Source organism: Eucyclogobius newberryi, unplaced genomic scaffold, assembly GCF_026437365.1.
Source record: "Eucyclogobius newberryi isolate DKJ021-1_F unplaced genomic scaffold, fEucNew1.0.hap1 SCAF_13, whole genome shotgun sequence".
Taxonomy (NCBI): domain Eukaryota; kingdom Metazoa; phylum Chordata; class Actinopteri; order Gobiiformes; family Gobiidae; genus Eucyclogobius; species Eucyclogobius newberryi.
In genome coordinates, this window is record NW_027315757.1 from 28,108,774 (window position 1) to 28,136,635 (window position 27,862).

Genomic DNA, 27,862 nt, shown 5'->3' on the forward strand with positions numbered 1-27,862 from the left:
AGAATTCCACCTTCCCATCTTTCACTATTAATTGGTCCTTTTGGCTTAAGTCTACTTATTTAACAATTCTTGTTAGTTTGTATTACTTTTGTAACTTGGTATTAACAGTCAGACAAATCGTCTCACCCAGTCCCACCAGGCTGTCAGCGTGGAGTAATGCTCTTACAAACGCTCTTCTTAGTGTGCATGCACTGTGGCACAGGTCACATGCCATGATGTCTAGTCTTTTATTATCCAATTACCCCAGAGTGACAATTTTACTTCAATGTCCAGAATCAGAGGACGAGAACAGGCCAGGTGCTTAAGGAAGCAAATTCACATTCAAATGTGTGTTTCTGAAATATTTGTATATTTGTGTGCACTCTGAAATGCTTTTTCAAACTGCTGTGGGTTTGCTAAGAACACCAATGCACTATGTAGTTCTAAAGAAAGCTTGCAGAGGAAAATATGGCTTTGTTTTTGTATTTTGCTTCATAGAAACTATTGATGCAAGACAGATCTGCCAATGCTCTGATAAATGTAACTTTTGTTAAATGATTCACTGTGCTCACCAGTCCATGGCCCTTGGCCCTCAGCTTCATCTGTGTTTCAAAAATGAATGACCAAAGAAAAAAAGTGCTGTATAAAGAATAATGTTGCAGATTGCACTGCTAACCTAGAAACAGTTGACCTGCAAAACTCACTCCTAAACTCTGGCTGTGTTCCAGCCGGTCAAAGCCAGGATAATCCTATAGTGTATAATGACAGAAGAGCAAGAGGTACAGGGAGAAAAATATAAGTAAAGTTATGACGTTAGTTTGAATTTGTGCCTTAGAACAGTTGGATAAGAAAGGCCCTGAAATCATGTGCACGGAGGCATCCATCAGAGCAACAGGCAAAAACAACAGTGTGAAGCATGTCACATAGGCAGGAAGGAGAGAAGGAGGAGGGGAGCTCTATGATTGGCCGGCTTGTCTGTGACGGGAGCGGCTTGTTGGATTGAAGTGCTGCGTCCTGTTGAATTTAATCCTAACTCATTAAAGAACAGTGAGCATGTGGCCGTGATCGCCCTCAAGGGAGAGAGAGAGAGAAAGTGTCATAAGAAGGAAGGAGCACTAAACTATCCTGCAAGAGAGATAAGTGGACCTGATTTACTGCTTGAGAGGCACAAACTGCAAAGAAAGATTTTTTTTGTCTCCCTTTTTTCCTCTCATGCCTGCTTTGGCCCATCACAACAGCTTTTGTGTCTACTAAAGGTTTTTAGTTTTAAATTACTGCTCATAGGTGTGAAGCATGCACACAAACGGACTTAACAAGGCCTTGAAGTTACAGTTTGGTCTCATCAACTATGAGAGCCGCTACCTGACCGCAGAGGCCTTCGGTTTCAAGGTGAACGCCTCAGGGAACAGCATGAAGAAGAAGCAGATCTGGACCCTGGAGCAGGACGAGCAAGAGGGGCTTGTGGTGTTCCTGCGCAGTCACCTGGGACGCTACCTGGGATCGGACAAGGACGGGAAGGTCTCTTGCGGGGCAGAAAAGCCAGACGCCGACTGTAGATTTCTAATCGTGCCCCAGTCTGATGGTCGCTGGGCACTGCAGTCCGAATCGTACCAGCGCTACTTCGGAGGTTCGGCCGACTACCTCTCCTGCTTTTCCCAGGTCATAGGGGAGCAAGAGCTGTGGGCAGTCCACTTGGCACTTCACCCGCAGGCCAGTCTGCTCAGCGTGGCACGCAAGCGCTACGCCCATCTGTCCGCCACAGATGGGGAGATCTCCGTGGACAGCAACATCCCCTGGGGAGTGGACTCTCTTATCACCTTGGTGTACGCTGATGGCAAGTACAGCCTGAAGACCTGTGACAGCCGCTTCCTCAGCAACGACGGTAAGCTGATGAAAGAGAGCGCCAACAGCACTAGCTTCACGCTGGAGCTCAAGTCAGGCAAGCTGGCCTTCAAAGACTGTGAGGGGAAGTACCTGAGTCCCGTGGGGCCCACTGGAACACTCAAGTCCGGACGCTGCTCCAAACCAGGGAAAGACGAGCTGTTTGACCTGGAAGAGAGTCACCCACAAGTCGTGTTCCAAGCGGCCAATAAAAGATATGTCTCAGTCAAACAAGGTACTTACACCACATTTAATAATTTCCTTCCAATCACTCGTGAGTCTATTTTTTACCTGTCCCTAAATCACCTACTCAGACCTAGACATAGTAAAATCTCCAGCAAGCAACTATGTTCTTAGAGGCAATTCCAGGTGAATAAAATTTGAATATTCAAGGTCAGGCAAATGCTCAGAATGGAGCAGGCAGCAGGGGATCAAAAGGGTTTTTAGAAGTCTAATACTTAACCCCATAGTGTGCACAGTTCATCAACTCAACTTAAATGTACAGTGCATCATCATGTGACTCCCATGACACTGCCATTATCATATATAATGTTCAGTCAGACTAAGCAAAGTTACTTCTTTTCTCACTCTGGGAAGTGACTATTATTAATTCGAGTTGGATGTGAACAATGGAATGATGTCATAATTATGCTACTGTACTATTATGTTATAATAATAGGGAATCACTGCCTGCGCAGAGTAGAAACAGATGTAACAGCCTGTAAGCGTGGACGTCCCACTACAGGTCTTATAGTGGCCGGAGCATTTGTGGTAATGGGCTTTGTCATCTCCACTGTGTGTCCATTGAAGATTAAGCTGTGTGCAAATGACTTGAGGGCAGATCCGTGCCCCAAAGGTGTAAATTAAATTCAGTGGTCCTTAAGCCTTGTAGTGACAAGCTCTTAAGGTTCATCTTCAATTCACGTTGTTGTAAATGTTCCAGTGATAGAAAACACAATGTGGTCACAGAAATTAGCCATATTTTACTTACAGGCATAAAAACATGGATGGGCATGGACAATGGGGCATATAGTGTGGTCAGATTGGCCACTGAGCCTGTCGCATGGAACACGGTGTAATTAACTGTGACGTTTAGAACTGCAACAAAAATACACTGAAAATGTGACCTGTGCAACATGATGTTGAACAATGAAATTTTAAATTCTCATGTTTGGCTGGTGCTAACTAATGTTTTAAGGAGCAATGGACAGAAAGCTGCTTAGTGGGTCCTGCAGCGCAGATTTGCTTTTCACCACTCAGGGATTTATAGCAGGTACAAAGGGAGGGTGGAGGGGTAACTGCGGGGATTAGAGTTGTAACAAGCTTAAGAGAAAGGCTGGAGGATATTTCAGTGGCACCTAATTTGAACTGTAGCCGACACAGTTGATTGATAAGTGTATATGTATTCTGCTGCACGTGACACACTCTCTGACTGCCATGGATTAAGGAAATGACATGCAATCGAGGCACTTACCAGTGTATGTCAAATGAGCCATGGGGAAAGCTCATTAAAACAAAAGAAGTGCCCCAAGGAACATGGGATTGGCAATGTTGTCTTAAATTGTTACAAAAGTTAGCATGTCACCACCACACACACACACACACACACACACACACACACAATAAAGGATTATCTTATCTTATCTTATTTTCTTCTTTTATTTTAAATGTAGCCTTTATTTTACTAAGCAAAACAGAACAAAGAAAAGTAAGCTTTTTTTTCAAATGGGAGTGCTAGAAGTGTCACACAAGGGGAAGGAAGTGAACGCAGATATAATTTGAATAGTAAAATCATTTAGAATAATATATGGAAAGATTATTCCATTCAAGTTTTAACCTCATATTCTCATAATTCCTATTGTTTTAAAATGCTTTCTGATGTGTATTCGTTCTCCTTCTTACTAGGAGTGAGCATTTCAGCCAATCAGGATGTGGAGACTGACATGGAGACCTTTCAGATGGAAATTGATAAACAGAACAAAAAGGCTATATTCAGGACTAATGGTGGATCGTACTGGACCCTGGTGACTCATGGAGAGATCCAGTCCACAGCCACTGAAATGTGAGGGTCTTCTCAGCTGCACAGAGGAGCATACATGCTGCTCTCTTTTGAATTTCATCTCAATAGGCATCTGTCCTTTTCTTGTTCCAGTGAGGTCAACACTATGTTCGACATCGAGTGGAGAGGACAAAGAGTGGCTCTTAAAGCCAGCAATGGGAAGTACATCTGCACCAAGAAGAATGGCCAGTTGTCTGCAGTCAGTGACTCTGTTGGTGGGTGATTTCAGTCCTTTTCAAACCTAATCTCGGACATACAGTATTAATACATACAATATTATTATTTCAGGTGATAATGAGTTATTTCTGATGAAGCTCATCAACCGCCCAATCCTCATCCTTCGTGGAGAAAATGGCTTTGTGTGTCACCACAAGACCTCCAACACTCTGGATGCAAATCGATCCGTCTATGATATCTTTTCATTGATTTTCAACGATGGAGCATACCACATCAAAAGTCAGTACTTCAATTATTACATGAAGTGAATATTGTATGTGCAACTCCAATTCCATAACAAAAACTACATGTTTAACCACAACTTGTGTCTCTTTAAAATGGTGAAAGGAAAACAACAGATGGATTTTCAGTATTACTAACAGATGCTCATTTTGCTTTCAATATATTGTTCTGTAAAGTACATTTTGTGTAATGCATGTTGTTTTATATCATGTGCATGTTTTTTCTAGAATTGTGTTGAACCTGCATGAACCATCTACACATCAGAAGCACATGTGTGGTTGATCATACCCAAGTAACTGTATTCTTTGAACAGGTGCTAATGGGAATTACTGGAGCGTGTCTAGTAATGGACTGGTGTGTTCGGATGGAGAGAAGTCTGAGGACTTTTTTCTGGAGTTTGTGGAACACGGACGAGCTGCCATCAAATGCGCTAATGGGAAATATCTCCGTGGAGACCAGGGAGGTACTCTGATGGGTGATGGTACTTGTGTTGATGTTATGTCTCTGTGGGAGTACTGACAAATCAGTAACTGCTGCCATTCCTGCTGCCACCAACATATACAAAAGCCTGCATAATTATGAACCTGTACTGTCAGTTGCACAAATTATTTATTAGTACGATGCTGGATGCATGGCACTCATATCAAAATTAGTGTTTGAAGAATGAATGGTAAATCTCATTTTTAAATCATTCCTCCTGTTTATTTACAGAAGAGTTTAGCACCTGTAATGACACACCTGGTTCTAGTTCAACAGTGGCTAGAACATTTGAATTCTGTTGCTTTGGGCTGGTCACTGATGTCATTTTCTGCAAACTATGTCAAATATATGACAAATGACTCATGCCAGTGGTTGTAGAAAAAGAGTCAGTTGTAGTCAGTGGCCAGTGTCAGTGCCAGTGGTGTCTTATTTACATTAACAGTGCTTTTAAGGCTTTCCTTCTTTGAAAGAAACAAAGTTGTTTGTAGAACTGCCCACAAAGCACACATATATAGTGCATTAAAGCACATGAAGAGCTCTACAAAAATAATAATATAAGAACTATGATGTTCTTCCCAGGAGCCTTAACTCTTTATATGTATATCTTAGAATACCTTATTCACATTCCCTGCATAGCAAAGCCTGTAATTAATGAATATTTATTACTATCAGAGTTTGAATTTGAGGAAAACTTTTTAATCCAGCTCATTTGTTTGTTTTATAATCCATTGCACGGTTGCAAGTGAAGAAAGTCATTTTGTGGAGATGCCTTTGACTCCACTTGGGTTTGTATAAGAGTTCCAAACCAGGCCAATGTTGTCTATTATTTGATTTCTAAAATACAGCAAATTGTGATTTAAGCTATTGCATTTGCACTGGTAATGGAATTTAGTAAATAAACTATCACAAATAGTAAGCTACACAAGTAGTTCATAACACAACGTACTTTTTTAGAACACATATTGTTATTAAAATGTAATTTTATATATCAATGTAGTGTGTTAATTATAATTAAAATTTGATATAAACTGCTATTAGGTGACTTTGCATACAGATTATTTTATTTGTAAAAAACAAATGTTTCCTTACACTGTTTTTGGACAATAATAATAATAAAACCAATACAACATATATCTTTCCTCGTCTCAGGCCACACTGTGTTATTGGGAAAAGGGGGCTCTGTTTGGACAGTTTGGATGCGCCTCCTCCAGGGGGCAGTGTTGTACCTGATTGTTCAATTAGGAGAACCAGCACCTGAGAGATCTCCATCGGTGGCCGCGTTCTACAGAAAGCTCCAGTTGTTCTTCTAATTGCACAATTGCACACTTCACTCTGAGATCTATTCTGGATTCTGGTCAGGTCTAGTTTTTTTCCCCGCCATTTCCTCATTATACAAAGCTTCTCTGTTTGAATGTGTAATTGCTTTGGCAGAATGTGTTTGAGAATTACTGAGCATGGATCGACTCACTTGTAATTATAAACTAACCACTGCGATGAAACGATTTGAAAGATTAACTTGAAAATTAACTATGTAGGCTTCCGGTTCTCTTAATGGACTGTGTGAACTTTCTGACCCAGTGGCTTTTATACGTGTGAATTCAATAGCACTTGGTATCTTCTGGTAAACACACTCTGTGCTCTGTGGGCTGTTATAGCACAGTTAACAGCACTGCACTAAAACAACAAACCCACCAGACTCATTTTCTGCTGGAAGGTCCGTTATCTCCATTTACATGTTATCGCTTTGCCTGGAATGTTCCACAGTATGGCATTTGACGTATGGCTTTCTCCATGGAGAAAAGCAGGCTGCGTACACGGGCAAGTTACTCGCCTGATCTGTGCAGAGGCGACCCCCGCTCACAGTAAGAACACATGTTTTTCCAGCCAATTTAGAGCAATTAAACTGAATAAATGCAAGACAATTGGACTTAAATGTCATACGGTGAAACTTTCCGATCAAAGCAACAACAACAGATGTAGACAAGCAGAAAAGTTCCCTTCTGACCTTTAGAATTATTCAGTGATAACACACAATATACAGTAGGTCCTCCAGTGATGTTATGCTGAGAGATCATTATGTGGCTTATGCACCAGGAGAGATGATCCAGGGTTATCTTTATTGCATATTTCACTCAATATTGGTAGTTCTTTGTGTTTGCATTGTGTGTGTGTGTGTGTGTGTGTGTGTGTTTGTGTGTGTGTGTGTGTGTGTGTGTGTGCAAGCTAAACAAAGGAGAATATCAATTATAATACCATCTATAAACACAACTACATAGAATACACAAATAAATGAGCTCTGTCATAACTAATACTGTTAGCACTTAGGTCTAGGCACTTAACATTTTGCAAATACAAACTATATGAACATATGGTTTATTTAAAAGTATGAGAACAAATGTAGGGTTTATGTGTGCCACTACTCACTTTGTTAATTACGCACAGAAATAAACAACCACGAGCTTTGCACAATGCTGAGAAACAACTAAAACTGTCAATCAAACATGCTTATGCTAACTTCTGATGGACCACTCGGCCTGTCAGTCAAGCACCTGGCAGAAACAGGGCAAATCCTTTTGAACAATTGAATTTCACAGCACGTAAAGGGGTTGTACTCAGCACAGTGGGGTCAGTGGAGAAGAAGCTGTGGATCAGGTCAGGTGTACACAGACAGACACTATTGTTCTCCAGCTAAAACTTTCATATAACGCTATTCTGTGGATGTCTCCAGTTTTATTTTACTGCAGCAGGAAGAGTTTAAAGCAAACACACAAAGTTCCTTTCAGCTGTTCAGTGAGTGGATTCCAAAATCTCGTACATCATCTTCTGTTACACCAATCATTTCCTGTCCACTTCCACTATCTCTGTCTGGTTCTGCCTGACTAGGTTTAACCTAAGAATCTTTTCACCAATTCACAATCTCCCCACTTGCCAAGGTAATTGACAAAACTGTCTCTCTTTTATTCTGGTCAAGAGAAACTCCTCTTTTCTTTTCTCTGTGAAAGCACCAACTCACAAAACGCTATGATCCTTCCAGTTCAAACATAAAATGTACCAAAAGGCTTTATTATTTACCATATATGTGATGGTGGATGTTCAGATTGAGCTTATACTTTAGAATAGGAATCATTTCCTGTAGAGTTGCAAAATTCCCCTCACATTTTCTTCCAAAGCTTTCAGTTTATTATGGTTACTGTTCCTCTGCCATCTAAGAAACAATGTCAATGCTCTGGAGGTGCACATAGAGGCAAAGACATACTGCAAAAGGCAAAAGTGTCTTCAGAATCACATCATTAAAGCTAGTGCAGTGGAGAGGCCATTTATACTTCCCAAATGAAGTAAAATAGCCTTGTATTTCTAAAACGCTCTTGTCCAGAGAGGTGCACAATGATTATTCATACATGTATTACTATTTTCTTATTTCGGAATGTTTTACTATATGTATTTTTACTGTAGTCCACGGTTGCTATGTGGATCCGCAGAGATGATTCACTGAGGGTTTGAAAATATAGTCGGGCCGAATTGATCTGACATGCAGAAGAACACAATTGGATCAGTCACACAACTCTCACCAACAGCCTGTGCAGCCCCACGTCTCACAAACCATGATGTCGTATTGTGTCCCAATCAGATCCTGCTTTTCAACGGTTTGTGCTCAGAAGATCAAGTCAGATGAGACGACGCGCGCCATCCTCCGCCTCAGCCATGCCTCATCTGTGCTTGGTCCATCACTGTTCCTTCTTTGGCCCGCTCACAGACTTGGAGTACCACTAGAGGTTTTGTTGAGGCTATAATGCCGCCATTGTCTTCACAGAATCCCCTGTCCCCTGTCTCCAGCACAGCACATGCAGTTTGTACTCACTATTGATCACAAACGGGGAAAATTAGATAGAACTAGATTAGATGGATTTGAACATAAATATGCATTGCAATGTGCATTAGACCTAAAAAAAAAAAGGTTTGCCTGCCTGTCCCTCCTACATTCTGTTCATATTGTCAAAATGTCTTCTCGACTGGTCAGGGAAATAACATGTGTAATGAAGGACATAAAGTTAGATATAGTTATAAGATAAAGATTTTGAGGCATGAGGCAATTCTGGGCATGTGGTTTGCTGTGAATAATAACCATATAAGATAAGATATTCCTTTATTGTCCACACATGGGGAAATTTCATTGTTGCAACGCAGGTAGATACAGAGGAAAAGGACAGATAACTTATAGGAAGTTTAAAAAACACTCTTAATAGAAGAACTCTTATAAACAAAAACTCCTATAGACAAAACCTCTCATTTTTTAATAAGGAATGGAGGGGGAAAATAAATAAATAAAAACAAAATAAAAACAGCTAGCGTAAGACAAGGTAATACCAATAATAATGGTAAAATAAACACTCTATTTCTAATCAGTTATATGTGTGACATTACTGCTTGTGAGTACGACAGTAATTGCACACGAATATGACGGTATTGCACATGGCTAAGTCAGTATTGCACATGTTCAGGGCTAGCAGTGTTTGTTATAAAGTCTGACAGACATATTGACAAGAAATAGCACCATTTTTCGTTTACAGAGCCTTGTGTTAATGTACAATCAAGACGGACGGCCTTAATGACAGTATGCAAGCCGCCAAGAGGTCAACTGTCTCAGCGAGTGAATAAACAGGCCTCATACCACTGTGATTATTCAAGCTGGATGGTCTGCCACGCAGGCTTAGTTTTATGTGCTCAGAAATGTAATTAATTCAGCCACACACTTTATTGTTGTGTGAGCGTGCCCGATATGTCAACAAGTCATTTTTACGTCCCTGAACACTGACAATGTATTTATCTGTGAACTGTGGTAGTGGCATGGATAATCAAAAATAAAAGTAGGGTGAAGTGCATTCTGTTAAGTGATTGGGGCGAGGGGGAGAATCTACTCTGTGGCATCAAAATGTGTGTTTGTTGTGCCGTAACATCCATTTATGCCAGCGCTGAAGTAAATTATGAAGTGGATCACACAACAGTCTTTTATGATGATGCAAAATGTTGGTGCAGGCTTTACGCTGGTGTTGCATTTGGAATTGGTCTGAAGTAAGATGCCCCTCCAGATGCAACCGAGTCAAGCATCTGAATCAAACTACAGAACTGAATTGTCTGTTTTTTCACGCTTAAGTGTTAACTGTCTTTGAACAGCGAGATCTCAAAGCTGGACAAGCGATTTACGAGGTGCTTTGACGTGATTGAGAGTGAAGTCCAACACACATTTTTTCTGTAGCGAATTGAGCCGGTTTATTTCCCATTGAAACGCAAAGGGTAGAGCAAATACTGGAATGGATTCAATGTGTTCAGGAGTAATGGAAGAGCTGACTGGTCCATCTGTACAATGGAGAATTTGTGGCAGAGCCTGAAAATTGCCTCTCGCTCACGGCCCTCCCTGTGCACCTTGACAAGTCCAGTTTTACAAGGAAGAATGGAGGTGTAACCACAATGGGAAAGATTGACACTCCGACTTTAAATGTACACCATTTGACCGCCGTAAACCAAAAATTGGAGGCAAAACACATTCTTTTATACTGTGGAAAGTCAGTAAGCTTAAGCAATTTAAATGTCGTATTTTACAGTCAGGCACGGCTCAACTACAAGGACACAAGCTTTTATTTGTTGAATTCCATGCCTCCTCAAATACCTATTGCTATTGAAGTGACATGAAGAGCAAGAAATAATCAATTTTACTATATGAAGGGCATTAAGCTGTGAGTCATTTCCATGTGGATGGTTAAGATCTCTAAATGATACCTTGGCTAAACATAATGATCTATTACTGTAATAATCACATTGAGAAATAACTCCAGACGTTTCTATCCCTAGGCTACATAAATTGAAAGTCTGAACTCATTTTATGGACTTTCTTCACATATATATGTCTGTTATTCTTTATTCTCTTAAACTACTGTGCCTGTGCAGCTCCTACTGGCAAAGCATTCTCGTGATTCTCTTATTATATGTTACAAATAGTAATGCATTAATATTCTTTACTGTACATAGCCTACTTATAAACAATCTACTTGTGACCAAAATGTTAAATTATTTTTCTATAAATACAGTATAAATACAGACGCGAAGCGCGTCTCAAAATAAAGCATACGTATAAGTGAGTAAAACAAAACCGGTTGAAGTATTAAAGTAAAGGTGTTCTTCATGCATTTCCTTGCGTACGGCTTATGTTTAGTTTTATTCTATAGTTGGTAACCGGAAGTCATGTGTTGCGTCTCTGTAAATTGACTTGGGATAAACTCAGACGCGCTGCAACCGCGGTCACTCGTCTCCAAATCACAGAAACAAAAGCGCATCTCTCTCTTCAACAAGAAAACGGAGTTGGAAGATACTTAGGCCTGTCGTGTAACGCTTTCTGCCAAACAGCAGCTGTGATGGAGACATTGCACTTTGGAGACTGATCCAACTCGAGCGCCTTTTACGCACGGGCACATCCCAGAGCGTTTCGCCACCGTAAACGCGCTGTGACACTGGCTGTGACACAGGCTGTGGAGGATGAGGTACGGTTTGGTGGTCCTCTCCGCGGGCTTCTTTGGATTGTTAAGTTTCTGCCTTCTGGCCGTGGCTATCGGGACCGATTATTGGTATATTATTGATGTGAATAAACCCAACTCCACTGCGGCCGAGGACTATCATTCACATTCTGGACTGTGGAGAATCAATGAAGGTAAGAGAATTTAAAAGAATACTAAGCTGTTTTAGATCAATAAAAGAAATCTAAAACTTCAGAATGGAACTTGTAGATTATATGGATGAGTGGCGAATGGCCATACAAAATAAAACTGCATTTATAGTTATAGTGATCATAATAGCTGACCCCTCCATCACTCTGGGTTGCCATAAATGCACACTTTTTTTCTTCTGCGTGTTCTCCTTTTATAGAATTATTGCCATCAGGCTTTCTCCCTGTTAAAACTCTGACAGGATTCTTAACTTTGACTTCAAGGACAAAGATATGTGGCACATGTAGCTATCCTGCAGCAAAAAGCAGCAAGGGGAATGAATGAGAATGGTGAAGGCCACTCTCCAGCAGGATCCCAATCAATCTGTTCGAAATATGTGTGGGTAGTTCACATGTTAAAACAGGCGAGAATATGTCAATTATTCGACATCACCTTCTGAAAGTGCACTCTGACTTGACATCTCCAGCCGGGTGTGAGACAGACATTTGTGATTTATGTTACGGAGGGAGGGACGACTTTCCCCTGTGAGTGTAACCTTTCTCTGTGGCATTTTCATTTTCAGGTGCCAACAAGAGCTCGGTTATCCCTTCATTCATGGCCAACATGTCCGGCCTGTCAGATGTGGAGAAGGACCTTCTCAGTGAGTGCCTCTGTCGCTGACTGATAAAGCATTGTGCGCTATAGGTACAATTCATAGGCAGCTGAAATGTACTTTCCTGGAGATTGATGTTTTCAATGCGGCCATTTGGTCATTGTCATGGTGGGAAATATCAGTGAAAGACACCAAATAAAGCTTGAGCATTTTTAAAGGAGACAGATTGTGCTTTTTTCACATACTTAGTATTAAGCTATAACGTAAGGAGACTGAATCATCATTTTACTCTGTATTCACTGTGCAATATTGATCAAAAGTGGCTTAACAATAGAAAAAGGTTTTAACTGATTTCCTCGTTCATAGTGACATTTCACCAGCTTGTTCGATTTAAACTGCGGCTCATCTAGATGATCAACTGTGATCAACAAAAGTGTCAACAGAGGGCATAGAAAAAATGTCTGCAGTTAAACCAGGCGCTATACAAGCCAAGAAGCAGAGGTCTGCTACAAATCACACACAAAGCAATATTATTAATTCCCTCTTTAATAAACATGCAGGTTGAATTAGTAATCATACATAACATAATCTCACTTATGAGGCTTTTGAGTTCTAAAGTTAATCGCGGCTTTGAGGAAACAGTAGGGGGAAGTTGCCGGGCACATTTCTGATCACAACAGAACTCAGACCAATGGCTTGTGTGTTCACTGCTGGCAGGTAACTCTTGTCATCCATGGGGCTAATCAGCCGCACAGTTGTTCGAACAGCAGCAGCAGCTCCAGCCAGTTTATTACTACATTTATCACTCGTCTGTTTATCGAATTCATCAAATTATCCCAACAAAGTACAGGGATGTGGGTGGGGATGGGGGATGGGGGATGTGGGTGGGGATGGGGGATCTAAAACCATGACTTTTCTGAGCACTCGAGCTTCATTCGACTTTAGTTGCAGGACAATACAGCTTTACTCCAAAATGCTCGAATCAATCTACAAAAAACTCTGAGTAGGCTAGTGATGAGGAAACACTGTTGTAATCAGGTCAAAAGCTTAATAAAGTTGATTTTGCATAATATGTCCCCTTTAAGAACCAAGGACCACTGAAGTGAATAATATGGCAGGCTAATCCCTAAATGTTCATGGATTTTATTGAGCAAACCTCAAAAAAATAATTAAAAACATTGCCAGATTTAAAGAAACTGAAATTATTACTCGCCACATTATGCCATTTTATTAAAGTGTATGATTTGTTAATGTTTTAGTAGGTGGTGTGCTGCGGTGTCTTTTCACCATGACTAAGGTTGAACACAGTGGCCTAATCTGTTGATCACTGCACCTGTGTTTGGATTGATGAGGCAGTGAGTTCAGTGACGGCGAGCAAGTATCAGCCCATCACACACGATTCAAGGCAGGAACTGCAGAAAATGTGACACAAAATTATAATCAACATGCTAGTTCAGAGGTATTTTCCCAAATGACGGACATAAACTATGAGGTTTTGTTGAACGCAACTAAGACCAAACACAAAATGATGATGTTAGACTCAACAGTATCTTTCATGATTGATAAATGCTTGTTATGATAGAAAGATATTGTCAGTCAGCCTGAAGTGCACGGCACAGGTTGTCCATGTTGTCTGCTATGAGCTTTGTGTGTATAAATGCCATTCTATGTTGCATGTTTTCACACATGGCAAACCAATTTTTATGGGTAATCTTTGCAACACGCACCCGAATCTCAAACTAAGCCTTCTGCATTTCTGGTTTTGGGAGCAGGGTCCAAGATATGGGTGATATTTTATAACTAGCATGTTATGGGTGTTGCACAACACTTATTATTATCAAATATACCCTTAGGGTACAAAACGGGGAAAATAGCATGATATGGGATCTTTAATCAGCAAGTGCAGAATAAATATTGATTTTATTTTTTCCAAAGGTATAAAGAAACCACCATGTGAAAATATTGTCTTTGCTGTAGTTTAAAAGATTACCTTGTGAATGTCAAAATAGACAGCAAATGGCTCTTGCTGTACTGTATTGCTCAGTTTTTACTAGCTTTATTCTAACAGAGGTAATGAAAATCAATGGCTCCCTGCACGGCTCAAATCCATTGAAACCTCAGCAGTTTTCACAAATAGTGGAAGTCAGCATGAGCGCTCTATGTAAAAGAACAACATGACACTGTTCTGTGTTTGCTTTGGATTCCAGGTCTGCACAAGATTGTGGTGATCATTCTGCCGCTCAGTCTCATTCTGTTGGTGTTTGCGTGGATTGTGGGGCTTGTGAGCTCGCTGGCCTGCAGTCCCAAGCTGCTGGCAGGATCAGCAGCCTATTTACTCTTCTGCAGTAAGTCTCCATTATGTCTGTGACTTTTACCTAGTACGGGTGAGACAAAATACAATATATGTAACAGTGTTTGGATGTATTTTATTGTATATGGGCCAGACTTAAATGAAAAAAACATGAAATCAGAAATTGCCTGTATGTACCATAAATGTGGCTGATGTGCTGTGTTATCTAATCCAAAAGATTTAATGAGATATCTTTTTGGACTGCATTTTGGTGGGGGGTCCACCATATGCTTGTCTCCATGGAGATTGTATTATTCTGCATGGATGTCTCTCAGCAATGTTGCATGTTTCTCCCTACGTCTGGGCGGGTTTTCTCTGGGCTCTCCAGTTTCCCCCGTCAACCCAAAATATGTACAATATGTAACATCCTCCAGCTGAAATATTCCTGACCAGTTCAAGAGATGGTCCCGCGCCCACAGCTCCAGACAGTTTGCCCCAGCGGCACTAGTTTAAGGATGGGTCAAATGCCAAAGACAAATGACCTTAACCTTAAAGCCTGGGGCACACTACACTACTTTTCCAGTTGTGAGAAATTTAGAATGTTAAGGAGGGTCCACACTACACGATGTAAGGGTTTGTAAGGATTATTAATGCTTTATTTAGGCTGTTGTGTATCCTGACTTTTCATTGGTTAAACACCATCATGTGACCTCTGGCCAACCAAAACAGTAGCAACATAAATTTAAAAAAGTTGTAGTGCTGGCAATGGCAGTGATGCTAACTTACTCTGGATGATCTAAAATGGGTATTACAAGTGGCGACAGTGGTGAAGACGTTGGGCAAGTTTCCCGTGGATTTTATCAGATGAAAAATTGTGTAATTTGGATAATTTATGAGCCAGACGTGAGCTGCACAAGAGGAGAAAGAGAAGGAGGGGTGAACCATGTGTGTCTGTTTATATTGTTCAATGTAAAGTGTCACCACTCTAGTTTCTGGTTTAAAACCCTTTTGCGCTGCATTAGGCTGCTGGGCGTGTTTTCTACGCCCTCATTGGACACAGCATTGATCATCCAGACATGGCACAGTTAAACTCGAATGCACCTGTTGTTTCCGCTCTGGTAGTAAGTGTTCCATATTTAGGTGGATATTTAGGCAGGAAAAATAAGCATTTGTCTTGTTGTTGTCATTGTTGTTGTCTGTAAAGACAGAAGTAGAAAGTTATATATATATATATATATTTGATCTCTAGACTGTAGACTAAAAAATAAATTATCATTTGGAAAAATTATGATTCGGGGCGAACGGAAATGGCGCAAGTCAAAGCTCTAGATTCAAAAATAGATTTACAGAGAGAAGTTGTACCTGTACAACCTCATTTCATGTAGAACTAGGAAAGGATATTTTTCTGAAATAAATGGAAGCTGACACCACCAAGACACGTAGCGCTAACTCACTTTGCACCTGTAACTGACAAAACTGTCCATGAGATCATCACCAGTCTGAGTTCATCTACATGCTGCCTCCATGAGTTACCCACCAGATTTCTAAAGTCTGTGCTGAACAGTTTGTTAGCACCATTCACTCACATAGTTCACATGTCGCTTCAATCTGGATCATTCATAAACACATCTTTGAAAACTGCTGTCATAAAGCCACTCCTAAAGGAGAGCAGTCTTGATGTAATTACTGGCCCATCTCTAATCTGCCATTTTGGGCTCACTGATATCCTCTTAATAAACAACTCATTTAATGTTTTCCTGTTAGAGTTTAGACCTCATCACAGCACTGAGACTGCTCTTGTCAAGGTGACAAATTGCATCCTCCTGAACACTGACATGGGCAAAGCCTCAGTCTTAATTCTGTTAGATCTGAGTGCTGCTTTTGACACTGTCGATCATGGGATCCTCTTACAGAGACTAGAGGACTGGGTGGGCATCATTGGCACTGCCCTAAACTGGTTAAAGTCCTATCTGGAAGACAGGAAGTACTTTGTTGAAATTGGTAACTTTTTCACGCCCCCTGACCTTAGGGGCATGAAAATCCTGAATCAATCCTGGGTCCCCTTCTGTTCAAACTCTACATGCTGCCGTTAGGTCAGTTGATACGCAGAGAAAATGTGTCCTGTCACAATCATGAAGACGACACTTTCACTGACGCCAGGTGATTATGGACAGGTGGAAACCCTTGACCAAAGTTTTGGCTCAGACATGGCTGTTTCAAGTGTCTCCTCTTCTACTTGTCTTTGGCCGCTGGACTCCGTGCGGAAGTATTTGAATAATTGCAGCTGTCGTCTAGTTGTGTAATTTCCTTCTAAAGTGAATCCAGTCGTTACTGGTGTAGTGCATTGCCATGGTGACAGGAAAGCTGGACACTGGACTTTCCGCAGTACCATCCTCCTTTTCTGGAAGTCCACATACCTTGTCTCTGGCACAAGGAGAGGCTTTTAAAGTCGGAATAAACTTTTCCATCAAATGACTGCTTTTGCTTTAAAACTTGATTCAAATGAACTCTCAGGAGCCATTTTCTCTCCCAAGATGAGAGCTAAAACTCAGCTAAAAGACTAAACAGTTTTATTTACCCACATGATAACTTAAGTATGTAAAGTCTTGAGGATGTTTAATCTGTACAGTTTGGCAATATTGCTTATAATGAATTACCCACTTCCTTCTCAGGACCACTTTTGAACATTGACACCAAACCAACCCCCTAGGTGTCCAATCCCAATTCCATCGAGGTCTTCGAGGAGGAAGTACCCATGAAGAGGAGAGAAAAAGACTCAAGTTTAAGCTAAGCTAGCGCAGCTACAATGGGGAACAAAGACAGTCCAGACAGAAGCTAACATACTCTCATTTGTGCCCGTCTTTGGATATATATCACAGTTTTGCCAACCCTCACTTTAGAATCAACTTTAACACACAACTAGATAGAACTGTTAATGAATTAACTGAATCTGTTAATTAGCTATTTGCATATTCCATAATCATATTTATCTGCTTAATTATTTGGTCAATACATTTTCACAACCACAGTTGGTGACGTGTTTATTCATTTTCAGAAAAGGGATCAATGTCACGGTTATAAACTCATAACCTTCAGATTAACTATTAATTTGTATAAATTCATTCATTTAGATATTTGATTTTAGAATTGGTGCCCCCCATAACCATTAAAAGATACAAAGTAAACACATCCACAAGCTCATGCTGTGTGGCATGTTTATAATCATGATCCAATTCTTCAATCGATATACACTTTTAATGTCACCCTCTTTCTTAAGTGGGAGGCCATGAATAACACTCCAGTAATTGGACGATTAGAGTTACTAAACTGGCTTGAATTTAACAATGCATGCTTTTTAATGCATTTTTGAGAATTAAAAATAGTTTAAAAATAGTGTTTGACTAAATGTACCGCAGATAAGTTTAATGCCACCCATGTGGACAGGGACAGCTATTGTGCATTTAGAGGGAATTCTGTCATGAAATCACAAACAAATCTTCTCTTTGCTTCCATTCTGTCGGAAAAGACAATGTAAGACAAAATAACATGCATGAATTGCACTGAGAAAAATACCATTGTGCATAAATCTCCCTTTTCGAAAATGTTATTTCAACTCAACATTTGTTTGTTGTTATTTTATGAATAGTACCAAATTCCCATCTTGTTAAACAACAGTTTTCAATCCATCTGTAATGTTTTGGATGAGATATGAACAGGATCAGTGATATTGATCAGCACATTTAGAGTGATTGCTGATTGCGGAGGAGTGGGGACCGGATTGCAAAGGATCTTGCAGTCTTGATTGCGAGGGAGGAAAATTCCATCTTTCCATCGTCTACTCTAATTTGAACACTGAAAGTGTAAACAGAAAGCAGTAGTGTGTGGTGACTTTCTTAGATGAGCAAGCAGACTTGGGATGTTCATTGGTCTTTAGTAGATCATTTAAAAACCCGGGCTCCCACGTGAATGGTCAACATCTATTCTACTGAGCTAAACTGCCATACTATAGGCTCACATCACCCATCAATTCATTACACTAATTACTGCTCTATGTTATTAAAAGACTACCAGTCATCTAATCTATCATCTAATCATTAGAAACGCAAACCACAAAAAAAAAAAAAAAAAGATGATTTTTACCTCACTTGTTGAAACTTGGCGCTGCTGTTGCTTCACTTCTTCTCTGAACGTGCGCAGTTAGGGCTCAACCTGCAAACATCCAAGATTCCCACACTGCTTTATTCAGCGTGGCTCGAGCGCAGACCTCTAAAAGAAGCTGCTCATGTTAGAAAGTGGAGTATGAACGGGCCTCTGAACACCATCAAAGACTGAAAAGGGGCGGAAGATAAAGAACCAAGCTTGTTGTTGTTTATTTCTTTTACTTGCTGCTGTTTGTTTTGTCCCAAATAGACCATGTATTTGTTTGATTGGTTAATCCACATAGCAATCATGCCCAAAGTAGAGACAAGATATTGTTTCTTACTATATGTGTCTTTGCAAACTATGGGAAAAGCGTGTAGTGTTGACTTGGCAGGGTTATGTTTATGGCAGTATTCCAGACCAAGTTGTTTTTTATGGGTGAAACATCTTCCAAAACCTTGACAAGATGACTACTGTTACATGTTGCATTTTTTTATTTATACATTATACATTTATACATTTATACATACATTGAGATTGAGATATCCTTGGGTGATCTGAGGCAAAGGGAGTTTACATTTCAAAGTACATTTTTTGTAGGATTCTTGGTTATCAAAAAAAAAAAAAAAAAATCTATCAAAAAACCCCAAAAAGTCCACTGAAAACACTCTTTCCCCAGTCAGTTCTCACACAGGCACCAACAAACAATGACCCTCCGCTCTCTGCATGAGGCACATTTATAAGATAAGATAAGATAAGATATTCCTTTATTGTCCCACATGGGGAAATTTCATTGGTGCAACGCAGGTAGATACAGAGGTAGATACAGAAGAACAGATCACTTATAGGAAGTCTGAAAAACACTTTCAGTAGAAGATCTCCTATAAATAAATAAAAACTCCCATAGACAAATAAATAAATACCATTGCATGTGATCCCGACAGTAATTGCACATGAATATGTGTCACGACAGCACATAGATTGCACATGAATTTCACAGTAATTGCACATGAATTGCACATGAATTCCAACAGCAATTGCACATACGACAGAATTGCACATCAGTATTAGGTTAGGTCAGTATTGCGCCGGGATAACGTGACGATCTCCGGGTAAGACGACAGTTCTCCTCAGTTTCATGAGTTCCTCCTTTGTGGAAACGCGGTACGGCGCCGGCCGGGGGGCGGGGCCGGAGCCGGGGGGCGGGGCCGGAGCCGGGGGGCGGGGCCGGAGCCGGGGGGCGGGGCCGGGGGACTCAGAGCCAAAACACATCGCAACGACACGACGAAAACACTCAATCCAGCCGAATAAAGTCAAAACAAGTTAATTTAAAGCGATTCCAGTGCGTGTCCCGATCATTCGTGAAGTTCCTCTTTCATATAAACGTGTATATAAACGTGTACCGACGACACGCCGTACTTTAGCGCGGCCGGAGGGCGCGGGGGGGGGGGGGGCTGGTGGGCTCGCTCGGAGCTAGCTCACGTCACAACAACACAACGAACGCAACGAAAAACGCTCAAATCCAGCCGAAAAAAGTCAAAAACAGTTGAATTAAAAAACTATTCCAGCGCGTGTCCCTATCGTACAGTAAAATAGAAAAAATATCCAACAATTGTAAACCTCCTGCACCCAAAGAAGGAATCCAGCCTTGACCTAGAGTCAACAGTATCAGAACAATTAAATTCAGACATTTTGCAGTTGCATTTACATAGAGAGCATTGTCATAAATAATGCAATTTCCCCATGTGGGACAATAAAGGAATATCTTATCTTATCTTAATCCAATAGAGAAATAAAACTGTATAAAGGTTCACACTGACAATATGACACTTATAAACATAGGTCATAAACATAAGTGTGTGTGCATTTTGTAAAAAAGGTGCAGCTTCAAAGAGTGTTAATGGTTAGTCAATAAATGGATAAATCATCACTCTCTTCCTTTTTTTGTACAAAAATATGCTTGTGAAGTCATTAAGCCAGTTCTTTACAGTAGAAAAGTCTATGCTAACAGCTGTTAGAAGGTCAGAGGTCATTGGATTTGGTCAAAGGCCATTATTTATACACCAAGGCCTAATTTATTTTCGCAGACAATATCTCAATAAATGATATTATTGAAGATCATTTCTCACTTTCTCCGTCCATGCAGAGCTAGCTTGTTGGCTAACTGCCGCACAAATATTTATTTCCGTAACAAACAGATTTGAAAAGTCTATGGAGCGAAATATAATCATTTCATCAGTGATAAATGTGAGCACAGCCTGCAATGTTCCTGTTGTTTATCTGGGTTTCTACAACTGTTTACTGGATTTTAATTTTTTAGATGTCAGGTACAAACTAAATATTTAGCAGAGTTGTAGACCTTTATATTTGTTATTAGACTGTCGCAAACCTTTTCACATTCGACTGTGGAGAAAATGTCAGGAGAAAATGTCAATACTCACTCGAGCATTTTTGCCACTCACTGTTAAACTTCAGAATGCTGTCAGAATATCATCTGCACAACTTCTATAGCCAAGTCAAAAAAATAAGACATGTGCTGTACATACATATGGCGCAATATCAAATTCTATGTACTGTAAGAATTGCTGTTGTTAACAAATCGTCACAGCTATATTGATTGATTTTAGTTGATTTGTTTTTCACTACTGTAATAAAATGACACATGCAACAAATACTTGGCAAACAAAACATTGCTAATCTTTCATATTGAACAATAAGTCAGTAGTAATTGTGACAGGCTGTCCATTGAGAATCAAAGAGAAGAATATGTCTTCAAAGAGAAGAGTAGTCTATGTTTTTGAAGTTGGCCTTTTGACCTTAATTTCACAGAGCTGTGGTGAAAAGTGAAATCACAGTAATGAGAGCAGAGTGAGACATCTGGTAAATTACAGAGAAAAGCTGTTCTCTTTATATGTGTCACAGCCGCCTCTCATATTATGCACATAACGCACAGTACATGAAGTGCATCAGGTGCTTAAGGCCTGACCAGGCAGTTTGGATTGAATGGCAGAATTGGCTATTTGTGCAGTAGCTGCACTGTCCCTTTTATAATTAAACGCGGAGCATATACAATAGGCCATAGTAGGCCTACTCTGTCTTTGTTTATCATTTAAGCTAACTCTCGGACTTGAGTGACGTCGCCATTTGCTGGCAACATATGTATTCTTTGATCCACAAGGAGCAAAGCGGTCATTCAATTATGAAAATCTTCCCCATATTCTGAGAGAAACAGTGAAAAAAAAAAAGACTGAAACAAGACATGTGATGTGTCTGCTGGTGCGGCAAACTGTGGAGCTGACACGGCGCCGTGCGCACAGCCAAAGTGGTTCAACGTCTTACAAATGTCTTTTCATAAATTCAGCAGAAAGCATAAGTAGTTTGCAGCCTGTAGTGTTTAGAGAGCCTCGATCTGATCTGCAGAAGAGCCAGATCAGGGCCGGAGCAAGGAAACTTAGGGGCTGTGGGGGGATGGGATGTCATTTTATTACATCTTAAATGCACCAGAGGACAGGAAATGATATGATCCCCAGACCCCCTCAGGATTTTGATTCTAGCAATAATAGTATTTTTTACAAGTTCTAAGGGGGTTCGGGGTCTGGGGGCCCCACTGAGCATTTCAGCTTAGGGCACATAATGGCTGATGTGTTGCATGCTCTCACAACTGAGCTATATCACAAACCAGCCAGGAGTCAAAGCAGTGAAACTTGTTTTTATGACTCTGGCATAAAAACTGTGCTGGCAACTGTTTGTGTTTAGTCTGAAATAACAGAAAATCTGACCTTTTCTTGCTTGGAAAAGCTCTTGATTACGTTTCAGCTTCAAGAAATCTATAGCTTGTTTTGGTGTCAAACTGAATGGTTGATTTTGCTGCAGAGGTGGGGAACCTCTTATAGAATTGTCCACCTCAGTGACAGTTATAACCACCATCTCCGTCAGGTGAGAAGGCTCATTCCAGGGCTTACAACAAATGTATATATCACAAGAATGGGCCCAATCTGTTCGCAGCGCTGCACGGACGACCATTTCTTGTTTGCTTCGCGTTTGTGGAAAATATTTGTAAAGGTTTATAGATTGTCCCAGATATGGCTGCTTTTTATTAGACGGATAATAATGACAGGAAATTATTTTTTATTTTTTTAAAGAATGACAGACAGGAATTGTGAGTTGCCATGACAAACACATGGACATTTGAAAACCATGGGGTCATTTCCTTACAAAACCAACTCTAAAAACAACTGATCTTCTAATGCAGGGGTCCTCAACCACTGGGCCGGGAGCCAAAACCAGGCCACGGGCCGTCTGCTACCGGTCCCCAGAGGCAAATACAACCTATGTTTTACATGTGTTATTATGTTATTAGTCTGTTGCTGTGTCCCTGTATTCTATATGTGTTTTACCATAAAAATATAAAGGTAATTAATCTAATCTAACAGCAAACATAAGTAATAAAGTTCTAGAAGGGTTTGAACACATTTATGCTGTTGTTACTGGCTCTGCTCCCTTCAACCGGCCCCTGAAAAACAATCCTGTGATTGTGCCGGTCCTTGCGAGGAAACAGGTTGGGGGGTGCTGTTCTAATGCACTTATACAGAATAGGCCATTGTTCACATAACTGTGTGATAATGATACGGAGAATATGTAATGAATCGAACATTGTACAGCTGGAAATATGGGCCTTGATGGAAAGTGACTCTTCTCACAAAGCAGGAGAAGAGAACAGAAATAGATGTGGAAAATAGCCTATTTTGAGAACAAAGCTTATAATTATTCACTATGTTTTCGTCTAACTAACCTGACCTGGGCACTTTAATGTTACGGTCAATTTTTGTGTAATACTTGAACCTCAACCAAACATTTACAGTTCTGTTTTAGCATATATCTGATGACTGCAAAATAAGCTCTGATTGTTTTAAAAAGCAAGGCATTCTGGCCAATATTACTCTCCTCTTGCAGAAAGTACTCTTGTCTTGCTCCTTTTCCTCTTGTTTCAATGTCCCTTGTGCTTCACAGAGTGGCACAGTGTATAGGTCATGCACACAGCTGTTGGTGCTGATGGGGTTTGAGTTGACATTCACCCATAATGCTGTAATTTCTGCCAGAAAAGCTCAATTTGAATTGCTATGCGCCACATTTAATATTCAAACAAGGCACTATAAAGACTGAGTGATTCATCTCCGGGTCTCTTTAGAATATGTTAAATACTCTACGCACATAAATTTGCCACATCCTTACATACCGCTGTGAATTTAAAAATGACATTATCGGCCTTATAACTTGTTTTCAGTTCATTTGGCAATACAAGTGTCACCAACCTATATCTTGGAAGGTTCCAGAGGCTCTTTACCCTTCTCCAAGTTGCTCTCCAAAGGGTTTATGAAATATGAAATATAAAATATTTAAACTTTAGATTAATTTGATGACTCACTTAATAAACCAACTTAGAGACCAATTTTGTTTGATTGCACTTTCTTTTTGGGTCAGTAGTTGCTCTGGGGAAATGTTTTGGAGACCCTTGTTCTAGACCAGTGTAAAATAAACTAAATTTTAGATTAATATATGGATTCATATATGGATTCCATGTACACCAGATCTTACTAAAACCCAAACATTAATTCTGCTAATGGTTTAATTAACTAGAAGAGATTGGTGTTAAGGATTCAAATTCAGTTCCACTATTATGATCTGAAGTCTCACTGTAATATCGTGCGCTGTAACAGCATCAGATTAAAAGCTCCTTTGCTAAAATGCATTGTTTTATTGGAGCAACAGCTAAAGAAAGAGAGGCACTACAAAGGCAGCGATCATCTGTTATTAAGCACTTTAATCACATTTGATCTTAATCCTTTGGAAAATTAAATTAAATTCAATGTATTTTTGTAACTCCATAAATCACAAGAGCGGTTGCCTTGAAGAACAACAATGAAAACAATACTATTTTATATATTATATGTAATGTTTAGCAAAAGCTTGTCAAGACATTTTAAGAGGAAAAAAATATCATATTCTGTCAGCTTCTCTACAATATTGTACCACAAACTGAACATTGTCACAATATTTTACCATTATTATTAGTATTATCTTGTCTTATGCTAGCTGTTTTTTATTTTATTTCATTTTTATCTTTATTTATTTTCCCCCTCCATTCCTTATTAGGAAATGAGAGGTTTTGTCGTTAGAAGTTTTTGTTTATAAGAGTTTTTTAAACTTCCTATATGTTATCTGTCCTTTTCCTCTGTATCTACCTGCGTTGCAACAATGGAATTTCCCCATGTGTGGACATTAAAGGATTATCTTATATTATCTTATCTTATATTGTAGCGTAAAATCTGCACATTTGCATAAGCCACTGTATGATATTTATTTATTTTTTCTCTGACCATTGAGCAATATTAACACTTGCACCTTTCCCCAGGTCTCTTTACTCTGTCCGGCCTCTGCATCTACATCCGCTACTCCAACCAGGCCATGGAGGAGTTCCAGCGGGTCGTGGCCCCAGAAACGCTCACGTATGTGGACGTGTCTTTCGGGTGGTCCCTTGCCTCTGCCTGGCTCTCCTTCAGCCTGGAGGTCATCTCTGGGCTGCTACTGTTGCTCGCGGCGCGGATCTGCCAAATGAAAGGACATTATGATTCAGGAGTAGCTATCGCAATGTTATAAAGAATTATTTTTGCTATTTAAAAAAACAAGCCAATGGTGAACAAGCTTTGCGTAGAATCACATCCATTTGTATTTTGGTGCTGTTGTATTTTGCTCTCTATTGTCTCCACTGGACAAAACAAAACATCAAGGAAACAAAATGAGAAAAGTGTAATTAATTTAGTAATTACGTCCAGCTCTTTGCGGTGTGTTCAGTGTTTTGTGTACTCTTCAAGTCTTACAGTACTATATTGTTGTCAAAATGGTGCTGTTACATGGTATTGCCGAACGGACATGCAGGTGTTTTTGAAAGATGGCTGTCATTGAGAGAAAATAGCAACAAACTGGATTGTGTCTTTACAGCTGAGATAATTACATCTTTGTCTGCAGATAGAGTGATGCTTCACGATATATACAACTGAAATGTAATTGGATCCTGTTTGTCCACTTTTCCTCACTCCTGGTGTTTGTCATATTGGGTAGTGGCTTTGACAGTAAATCTCAGTGAAGTTTAAGTCCCTGTAGCTTTAGTTTACTTTTAAAGGCTTAAGTACAGAAGCCCTGAGGGGCCAACAAGAACAGCAACTTTTTTTTAAAAGGTGCTTCATTTTCTAAGCTGCTGTGGAGCGTTCAGGATTGTTCCACGAGGAAAACATGGACAAATAGGAAACAAATTGGATTTGGTTATCTCAACTCAGCTGCTTTAAGTTCAAACCAGAGAAAAATATTTTGAATTTAGAACATGAACTTATATTATGTTTTGCCTCAAAGGGCTTTCATACCATACGAAAGCTTGAAGTATTAAGGATAAAATTGGAAATATTAGCCGCTCATAAATGCTTGCAGGCCTAATTATGCCACACTTTTGCTGTTGTTAATAACTTGCTGACTGTACACATGCTCAGAGATAGCCAATGGTCCAAATGTGCAGTAAAATGCAAGAAGGAGAAGCAGAGGAGAAGTGCTCATGGCCTTTTTTGCACTGGTGAAGACTGTCGTGGGAATATTCAGTGGGATTTTCAATTTACTGATTCAAACTGCCTCTGAAAGATGCTTATAGTGTGTGGCTGTTTGGTGCACTGAGCCTTACAATGTACAGTACCAAAAGATCAACAAAACAAATGTCTATAAATATAAAACAGTAAATATCCAACAATATATGTTCTTTGTTGCCATTGGTATGTCAATCATTCAAGTCCTTGATGGGATTTTTTTTCTTGGTGTGGATCAAGCTTGCTTTTGTGACTAAGGCTAAAGACTTACGCTCGCTACATGATCTATGGTTATCTTAAGTTAACAATCTTTTAAAAATAGAGGTTTAATTGCTGCTTCTGAGTGCAAATTTCATCATTCATTTAGATTTTTCTCATTTTCCACAGAGATTACCTGTACACTTCACAATTTGAAACTTGAAACAAACAAAACAGGTAATGAAAAAGCAAAGGAACAATTGAAATGACTACCCACCAGGTAAACAGTAAACCAGTAATGAACGAGACCTAAGCAGACCTCCTGATGTTGGAGTGTGTGTCCCTGTCCCTCAGTTGTATCACATGAGGAAGAGTACAACATTAGAGTGCAACATTTTCCTTTTATGTGCGAGGACCATAAATAGACATAACAAGCACTTAAGCTACTTTTGTATTTTTCTGTACATTAGGTTTTAATCTAGTGTGTGAGCAAAACATACAGAATATGGCATTGATATCATGATACATGTTTTCTTTGTCTGGTTCAGATTCAGAGGTTTTAACTTTCTTTTAAATGGTCTTTAAAATTTCAGGAGTGTTGTATTTTCTTGTGCTTTCTACTTCTGAAATGTAAATACAAAGGACCAACTGGGAGTAGAATCACTACTGCCAGCCCAAGCAGTACAAAGATGCTCTCTTGTGCGGAGAAGTCCAGTGCATGTTTGGCAACAAAATACCCTTTGTGTAATACAGATCAATGTAGAACAAATCCACTGAATTAAGTTGTGTTAATCTGCCACTAAAAGGATGGTATGTACTACAGTAGTAGTACTACAATCACAAATGAATCTAGGTTGCCAGAGCCTTAAACTGCATATTGAAGACCCAAGTTCTTCCTCCTCCTCAGTTTATGGTCAGGCCATGGCTCATGTTTAGCTCAGATACTCTTAAATTCAAATCTCACTGAGCTGCAGAGGCTGCCCTAGTACTGATTCATGATTGGCTGCAGTTGCTGGGCTTTAGTGACGAGTCCGATCAGAGAGAGGGCACATATTTAAATCAACTGGATTTCAGCATTGGAACTTGCAACCCAAGAAAACGACTCATTTAAGGCTCATTCAGCTTTCTGATTAGATAATCGTCTTACTAACTAAAACACCACATAACAACATCAACAATTTGGCCATAATTTACAATATTTTTCTAATTATGAATAAATCAACAAATGCTGTGTTTGAAGATTTAGATTTGCTCCACTTTTCTTGAAAAATTCTCATTAATTTTAGAATTATGTTGGTTGATCCATGGATTAAATGTATCATGCCTTATTTATTTCTTATCCTTTATAAAAAATAAAAAAGTAGGTTGTTTCCTTCCTTCCTCAGAAGCATCGTAAGACTTCTTTGAGCTTTAAGCTTTATATTACAGATATCAATCAAT

General features: G+C 39.8%; 2 protein-coding genes across 2 annotated transcripts; both read left to right on the top strand.

Annotated features, from left to right (window-relative positions):
- Positions 1 to 1,006: 1,006 nt before the first annotated feature.
- On the top strand, positions 1,007 to 5,032 carry fscn2a (fascin actin-bundling protein 2a, retinal). The gene is made up of 5 exons (XM_072443268.1): positions 1,007 to 2,095; positions 3,766 to 3,922; positions 4,013 to 4,134; positions 4,208 to 4,375; positions 4,692 to 5,032. Exons 1-5 carry the CDS (start codon positions 1,273 to 1,275, stop codon positions 4,895 to 4,897), a joined length of 1,476 nt encoding a protein of 491 aa, XP_072299369.1. The 5' UTR covers positions 1,007 to 1,272; the 3' UTR covers positions 4,898 to 5,032.
- A 6,131-nt stretch (positions 5,033 to 11,163) lies between these two features.
- Positions 11,164 to 25,805, top strand: LOC140358431 (transmembrane protein 235). Its single transcript, XM_072443269.1, has 4 exons — positions 11,164 to 11,558; positions 12,137 to 12,214; positions 14,374 to 14,511; positions 25,009 to 25,805. The coding sequence occupies exons 1-4, from the start codon at positions 11,387 to 11,389 to the stop codon at positions 25,251 to 25,253; spliced, it is 633 nt and encodes a 210-aa protein (XP_072299370.1). The 5' UTR covers positions 11,164 to 11,386; the 3' UTR covers positions 25,254 to 25,805.
- The last annotated feature ends 2,057 nt before the right edge of the window (positions 25,806 to 27,862 follow it).